This window comes from Paralichthys olivaceus, chromosome 16 (assembly GCF_024713975.1).
Source record: "Paralichthys olivaceus isolate ysfri-2021 chromosome 16, ASM2471397v2, whole genome shotgun sequence".
Taxonomy (NCBI): Eukaryota; Metazoa; Chordata; class Actinopteri; order Pleuronectiformes; family Paralichthyidae; genus Paralichthys; species Paralichthys olivaceus.
This window is the reverse complement of record NC_091108.1, coordinates 16,529,426-16,537,716: the sequence shown is the minus strand read 5'-3', so window position 1 is coordinate 16,537,716 and position 8,291 is coordinate 16,529,426. Positions and strand designations below refer to the sequence as shown.

Sequence of the window (8,291 nt, the reverse complement as noted above, 5' to 3'; positions counted from 1 at the left end):
TGTGTAGCAGTGTGTCGATTTAAGGAGAATGAAAACAATGTGGTAAAAACCTTATCAGAAGCATAAATCAATGAGAAATATTTATTAGATGTAACAGACAAACCAAAATCCAAATGCAAAGAACATATTCATAAACACGGGCTACAAGTGAACAGTTGTGATTGCTCTTTGGACAAAGCAGTGACGTCTTTGTGCAGTTTGCTCTTATTAACAGAAACTTCAGAAACAGAAAAAGTGCGGAACACAAAAGTGAAAATGCATCAATATGCAAAACAAAGTAAACAAAGTGGCATTTGGATTAAAATGCAGTATCATCAGCAGCTTTATTTCTCGTTCATGATATATATTTTTTCATTTCTCTGCCCACTGAAGGTAAAAAACATGAAATTCATGGTCAACACGTCTCAATGGCAGATCTTCCTCGCAGCATCAGATCCAGAGGAGTAAACAGTCCATTTGAAGCTTTAGCTGATGAGGTAATCAGAAGGCGTCAGCGTATAGTGGTGGGGGAGGAAAGAGTTCCAGCTTGGTGAAGTCAACCTCCTGTTCACTGTCGTACAAAACAAATTACAGCATCACAGTTCATGTCAGGGGATGCCAGAGAACCTCAAGTACAGTGAGTACTTCTATACCAAAGTCTACGAGTACTTGAATACAAATAAAGATCAAACTGAGCCGAGCATCACCCGTTGATTAGAAGCAGACTCAACACTTACGGATATGGAGGCTCCTCAACAGCACACAAGAAATCTGAGTAAAGACAAGGAGATACAAAGGTAACGTGAACTTTGAACCGCTGTCCCTGCAAAATGTCCAACATCATGTCTCCAGGTCACTTTAAACAGATAAATGTTCCCGCACAGTTGATTTTCCATGACAGGCGAGGCGCCAACCAGTGCTTAGACTCGAGTGTCCTCAAAGTGATCTGTGAGTGGTGTCCTCTTAGCTTCACCAGTATCAGTGAGTGTGACGGAAGTGGTGACAACAGTCATGGGAAGAAAAACATAAGTCTGTAAACTCACCTGGTGGTTCAGCACTTTAAACAGGACAGAAAAAGAAGATGTTTCTATTACTCACAGGGTTTTTAAATAAACTAATGTTTCATGGAAAAGAGAAGACTGTACTTTGTGGGTGTTGCTCCTTCAACATCATCAGCTTCGAAAAAATCCTCTTTGGTGTGTTGGAAGAAGATGGCCAGTTTCTGCAGGGCCTCATGTCTGGTCCTAAAAGATTCAAGACAACAAACTCATTCTATATTCCTCCAACTACTTTATTTCATACTTGTTAATGACCTGCAGGGGGTGCAGGGATCCCAGATTTACAAAGCTTATAACTATCCGTATTTATTTCTAAAGCTCAGATGGGAAAAGGTCAGGAAAATTTGGTTTGGACATTTTGTGGAGTTTTGTCTTTTACATTTGAGATTGTTGAGGTCAGACATATTCACAACAACTGACAATGTCTGGGACATTCAGGTGAGGGGTGGTGCCTGGGTAGAGCATGCAGGAGGAAGAACAAGATGTATAACTTCTATCATGGAATCACGTTTTTGTTTACACCACATCGACACAGGCGTCGACCCTCATCACCAAAAGCTCTTGAATCTCGTTGTGTTTGAGACATATAATTGTAAATCTAGACAAAAAAAAAAACCAAACCTACCATGGTATCTGCTTCAACACCTGTGTGTATGCAGACTTACTGTGTGTGTAGGTCCTCCAGGTTGGCATCGCTGAGAGTATGCTGGGCACTGACATGGCTACAAGCTGGAGAGCGGTTGGGGCGAGTGTGAGTTAGGCAATGACGGTAAGATGGAGGAGGAGTGGGGGGAGAAGAGCACATCAAACACGTTACAGTGTTCCATGTGACGATGTATAACAAAGCAACCACAGGCAGAGCTTGCATTTCCCTTTAAACCACTACTTACACATCTCAGACATGGATGAGGTCTGCTGGGGAAAACTGCTATACAAAATGAAACAGAAAGAGAAAGAAAACAATTATGTATATTGTGCATCATGAAAATTCAGTCTCATACGGAATAACTTAAAACTACTTTCATGTGGCTTATGGTTTGTCACTCTTCAAAGAAAAAGCACTTGCTAAGCCACAGTAAAGGATGTTAAACTTCAGTCTTACTGGCTTTCATTGGAGGGCGAGAGAGTCTCGTCTTCACAGGCCCACTCCTCGCTGTCATCTGTGACTGTGGGAAACAAATTAGTTTGATTAAACACAGTGTGCTGGCTGATGATAGAGGGTTGGCAGCTGAAACCCTCATCCTACATGGAATTCCTTTACAATCGCGGAATAACACATTGCTGTCAAACACATGTCAACTTGTCAACACGTCTACACATAATAACAGCTAGTCAAATTCTTTGTTCTGCGTTTATCATGTTGAAATGATCAAGCGGCTCATGCAAAGTTAAGAGGGTTGGAGGTGACAGTACAAACATCCACTGTGCAGCAGAGCCTATTGACACTTACAGCTACTTGTTAGCACAGGGTGACTGGAGGATCTGCAAAACAAAGACGGACAAATTGTGACAAATAGTTCATGTTGACACATACTGATGGACTGACAAGCAAGTTGGGGTTATAAATCTTACAAAAGGTCGGAAATTTAAGTAACAGTTTCCTTTTAAGATGCTGAGAGGGAGTTTTTTTTTTTAACTTGACACAACATTGAAAATAATAATGCAGTGACACATTCCAGGATGTGTTAACCCTCCAAGATAATCTCATTTAATTTATGGAAAATAATTTGTGTTTTTCTATATAAAAAGACTGTGGAATTACATTGAAAAAGCTGTAATTTAAAAGGGTTAAAATACTTAAAATATACATATTTGGTATTTTTGATCAGGATTGATGTAGATAAAAAATATTAAGTAATTGAAAGTAAAAATAATATGAATATATAAAGTTTTACACAGAGGTGCCAATTATATGTCCAACATGGACAAATCCTGATTCAATAAGGTGCATATCCATCCACTGTTAGTTGTACAGCTTTGAGAAAAACCACACATCATTAAATATATATAAAAACTGCTCCTTTTTCAAGCTCATTGTGTTCTTCAAAAATGCTTGAAAAATATAAATAACAAATTGACATTATTATTTTTAGTATTGTTGGTAATTGACATTTTTGTCCCAGATGTTTTTTAAGGAGCTCTAAAGGGTAAATCAGTGACCCGCCCAGTACCTGCTGCCAATGCTGATGGTGTCTCCGTCCATGTTTCCTCCTCGTCCTGCAGCTTGGGCCTTCTTCCCAAGTTCCAGCATCTCCTTGATATTTAGCTCCACATTCATGACAGAAATATAACCGTCTGAAAAAGCCAGAGTGGAGCAGTAACAGACAGCAGCTGAGAAGTTATTACCAATGTGGTTTAAATGTGAAAACATGGGACTAATCAAATTCTATCACTGTTTCCCATTAATTATCTGCACTGTGGCAGCCCGCCATATTCTAATTTATCCTGCTACAGTTTCATAATGAACCATTAACATTTCCACACTTCTCACAATAACATAAGAGACATCTGACTTGGTATTTTGCTCCATTGTTCCCACACAAGAGCACTGCTCTTTAACTCTTTAGTCTGTGCACCTGTCCCTCTAACTTCATGTGTGTGCTCCTCCATAACTACCATAGATTGAATTCATTCTGTGGGACATGCAGTCTGTAAAAGAGCTTCAATTCAACAACTAAGACAAGTTTATTCTTCTTTATAGAATTCTAATATATAAATGTAAAACATTTTTTAGGATCACATTAAAATTAAAATAAAATACACAATATGTCTAAACTCACACTTGTGGTCTGTGTCTCGAGCCAACCATTTGCCTTTGGGGCAGTTAGTGGTGCGGATGATGCTGACTGTGTCCCCGCTCTTCACAGGCAGATCATTCTTGCGGACTTTACTGGCCACCATCACCTTGGCGTGATACATGGGCTCCTCCTCGCCTGTCACCTAGAGATTGAAATTGAACATTCAAAAAAAGAAAAGAGTGGCCAGGGACAGACTCCAGAACAGCTACGCAGTTCAATTGGCCCAATTCTAATCTAATTAAATGATTGCCTTGAGCAGTTTACTGCCTTTTATTGAGCATCATTATGACCCTATGACAAAAGACTGAGAAAGACACAGCTCTACACAAAGAATGTATTCACCACAATGTAACTTTTTTCCTGACTCACCTTGAACTTCTTTTTCATTTCATTTTCCTTCTTCTCCCTCTCTTTTAGCTCCTTTTTCTCCTTGTCCAACCGCTGCTTCTCCCTCTTCTTGTGTTCTTTACAGTCAGCAGTGTTTGGGCTTTGGCGTTCCTTACTGAAAACAAATCAGACTAGTGGATCTCATTTTCCATAATGTTTACATTTACCACCTGAAATATAAATGGAACCACATGTGAGCAAAATAACTGAATAAAAAGAAAACAAAAGCAAATTTCAACATGAAAACAAAGGGATCAGGTTTTGGTCCGGTCTGTTTTTAATCACAACATCAGAGAGTGACGGGTGACATGTCTAACATACCTGTGGACATGATTATAGGCCGAGTGAGGATGTTCTCCTGATACAGTGGCCCTGCAGTTTGATTACCACAGTAGGAGAAAAATCAATGGCTGCCTCCCATCTGGCAAAAATCAATGTCAATGACATAACACAGGATTTATATGTTTGGAAAAAAAAGAAATACCATGGATTCCGCGGCCATATGTTTAGAGACGCCTCCTCTTTCTTGAAATAAACAGATTTTTAATTAATAGCACATTATTTGCCCATTGCACATTGTCATCATAAACCTCTTTCTATCATATATGATAATAAACACAAAAAGATTTTGATAGGAGTTACCACTGGGTGGTTGTCCGCATACGGATCTGTAAAAAAAAATATTAACACTGTAGTCAAATTTGAAAGAATAAATCTCTGCCACAACAAAGAATCTTTTAAAAAAGAAAATTCTCTTACTCTTCAGACCAGCTTTGCGTTTACGAGAGTTCTGGCCCAAAATAGCTTTGTTGAGGTTTTCAACATCTTCGTACACATTATCACATGTTTCATAGTAACTGTCCTGTTGATAAGCACTGGAAGGGAGGAAATCAAATCATCAAATTAGTGATGTAAATAATTGTGGAAAACTAGAAAGAGTGAATAACTCGCCAAGGCCCAACAGCCCCCTTGAATTTTAGAATCAAGTTGCACCAAATTGTACACACTCATAAACATCAGTTCCCTTAATGTGCCTGACTTCTTTTTTCCATTAAGACCCATGAATTATTCCCTGGGATATCTGTGAAAATATATATATATATATATAAAAACTATCTCGCAATGCTAAAGAAAGTGATAATAAAGTTGACTGGTAATCTGTGCAGTTGTTTTTGTGTAACCTTGCTTAAAAATACAACTAAAACAAACAAACGCAACAGAGGTGAAAACATAACCTTCTTGGCGGAGGTAGAAATTATGATTCCAGTTACAGCTTAACTCACCTCGGATGTGGCTGAATACCATCATTCATTTCCGCATGGTTACTAAGCTCCATTTCCTCTGGGACCGAGTGGCATTCAGCAGCTCCCAGATCAGCCTCATCAGTCTGAGAGTGTGAAAGAGGATCTAAGATCGCCTCCTCACTCTGAGACCACTGCTCTGGCGCAGCAGGCTCTGGGAACTCTGAAAGGTTTATTGGTTCAAGGAAGCTGGCTGGATCGAGTGGTATTATATTTTGACTGCCGTTGTTCAGCGCTTGGGTGATGGAGCTCACACAGGGCTCTGTGGGATCAGACGCTGACAAATCAGGTTGGGATGCCTCAAAATCTGTGACCTCAAAGTCGACTGGTAAGGGTAGGTCAGAGCTGAGAAAGTCTAAAGCCTCCAATTCGAGCGCAGCGATATCGACAGCTTCTCCTTCTGCTGCCTCAATCTCTGAATTCTCAAACTCTGGAAACTCTGGAGCGTACAGCACAGGGCTGGGGATGGATGGGAGCTCACACTCTGGCTCTTCAGTTGCAGCTTGGCTAGGACCTGGTGGCACAGCTATAAAAAGAAACAAAAATCAGCACTTGAACAGATGCTCGTCCTTTCTAAAAATAAGGATAATGTAAACTGCATTACTTCTAAAACACAGTAACTGATGTCCAAGTTAAACACAACTTTTGCCTTAATATCCTTCAGTCTGTGGCCGCAAAAGTGAAATACAGACAAAAGCTGGGGAAATGGAAAAAATGCAAAGTTCACATACAGTACCATGGGCTGTGGGTAGATGGTAGCGGCTAAGGTCTACTGATGGAGGTCTGGGGGGCTTTGCTGGCTGTCGTCCCAGAAAGCTCAGGTCAGGTAGAGGTTTCTTTGGAGGAGCAGACGGTGAATGAGGTCCAGCCGTCCTCACAGAGGGACATGCAGCTTGATCCCTGCCCAACTGCTTAGCCAATGCATACTCTGGACATTGGGAAAAAAATATTGCAAATGGATAAGAAAATGTGACTGAATAAACAGTGTAAGAGATATGTAAAAGTGTTCCAGACAAAAACTGTTGTTCTTGAGTAAAGCTTACTACGTGTAGAGTGGTTTGCTTTGAAGAAAGGCCGGGCTGAAATACAAGCCAGGTGTGGCAAGAAGACTGGTGGGGGTATGGGGAGGTCAGGCTCAACACCTTGTATGTTCTTTGGTGGCAAAGGGAACGCCTTGTCTCTTGATGCGTAGTCAGGGGAATGCAGGCTCTTGGGTTTTATGGAAAACAACATCTGCCGGCGTGAGAACTTTTTCTTGGTCCTCTCCAAGGTGCTAATGATTCTGTTGTCGGAGTCGACGCTCGTCTCTGAAGACGGAGGGGTGATCGCTGTATCTGGGCTTGACAGGGGCCACTCGACAGTTGATTGATCACTTTGGACTGAAAAACCGTCTTCTGTGGTTTGTCTCTCCATTGAGGGCAACTCGCCAGGAGCACTAGAGGGTCTCATGGTCAAATCAGCATAAGTAGGCTCCTCTCCATTTTCTGCGCTGACTTTTGATGCTTTGGCTGACTTGAAAGGAAGCAGCAACCCCTTCTTCTTGAGTTTAGTTCGCGGCAGGACTCCTTTTTGTGACTCTGGTTCCGGTTTGTGCTCCTTTCTGAATGGTGCTTCTATTTTCTGCTCTTTTACAGGCAAGACAGGAAGCACCCGAGGCATGTGTCGCTCTTTGAGGGACTGCCTTGTGCCGTCTCCGTTAGCAAGCAGGGACGAGGGGGATATCTGCTGAGGTTGTGGTGGAAAGGAAATTGGTCGCTTTCCTCCAGATGCATGCAGCCCATCTTGGAAAAAGACCCGGGGAACCACCGGTATCTTGTTTTCTACAGCAATACTGATACTGCTAACCACAGAGCTGCAGTGTCCTCCAGGAGGTGGAAGATGTTTGGGTTTCTCCGCAACAGCTGGCCGTCTGGTTTTGGATTGAGCCAGAAGGGCCTCTTCCTGAAACTTGGCCCTCAGAGCTTTGAAGTTGATTGCCCCCTCCTAAAAAAAAAGTGAATCATTAAGTTAACAGAAACAGCTAGAACCTTTAAATCTAAATCTTTTTGAAGTTTTGCAGACCAAGGGTTTGTGGCTGGAACCTACTTTAAAAATGTTCAAACAATTCACCCGCCCCTCCATCAAACGACATAGGGGTGAATAGATAATGAGGGAATTTTCATTTTTGGGTGAACTAGCCCTTTAAGTCTCCGTGTTGTCCACACAAACTAACCTTTAATATTCTAAGAACCAACGACAGGTGAGGGAGTGTTGACATGAATTAAGTGGCACAGGACACGCAAACTGCTCCAGAGCGGTGTGTGAAGCAGTGGCTGGCACAGGGTGAGGTGACTTGTAGCTAAAAGGTTCCTCAGGAAACTCTGCAGACTTTACCTCTTCCATCGTGGCTCCTTGTGGTCATCCCTGTTCAGACTGCGCGCCGGGACAGAGCTCTCCTCTCCTGTGCTCCTCTCGGTGTCTCAGGCGATGAGGCGACAACAAACAATTTGAGAGCGCCGCCGTGCGCGTGACGCACCTGTGTGGCGCGCGTGACCTACGTGCGCGCTCACGTCGGTTGACCGACGAATCAGGAGCGTCCACAGACACTTCGTGAGATAGGTGTGAATAACAATAGCGATTTATTTATAATACACAGTCAACTGTGAATCTCTTTGAACTGGGATAATAAAACTAATAAAAGTACTACTAATAAGACTAATTGACTTTAAAGATTGGGACACACACGTTATCAAACAAACAAACAAAGTAATAATAAATGACTTTAATTC

General features: G+C 41.8%; 1 protein-coding gene across 3 annotated transcripts; it reads right to left on the bottom strand.

The window, feature by feature from the left end:
* Positions 1-67: 67 nt before the first annotated feature.
* On the bottom strand, positions 68-8,053 carry LOC109637239 (FYN-binding protein 2). 3 transcript variants are annotated; one of them, XM_020099476.2, is made up of 19 exons: positions 7,897-8,053; positions 6,567-7,506; positions 6,260-6,451; positions 5,506-6,049; positions 4,982-5,097; positions 4,865-4,890; positions 4,707-4,747; positions 4,544-4,594; positions 4,205-4,337; positions 3,818-3,977; positions 3,209-3,332; positions 2,488-2,519; positions 2,140-2,203; positions 1,928-1,965; positions 1,703-1,766; positions 1,125-1,223; positions 1,023-1,036; positions 717-750; positions 68-550 (listed from the first exon to the last, which is right to left on the bottom strand). In XM_020099476.2, exons 1-19 carry the CDS (start codon positions 7,903-7,905, stop codon positions 481-483), a joined length of 2,751 nt encoding a protein of 916 aa, XP_019955035.2. In that variant the 5' UTR covers positions 7,906-8,053; the 3' UTR covers positions 68-480. The 3 variants fall into 3 exon arrangements, with proteins under 3 accessions (XP_019955035.2, XP_069367112.1, XP_069367113.1); XM_069511011.1 differs by having other exon boundaries at positions 1,928-1,962; XM_069511012.1 differs by lacking the exon at positions 1,023-1,036.
* Positions 8,054-8,291: the final 238 nt, after the last annotated feature.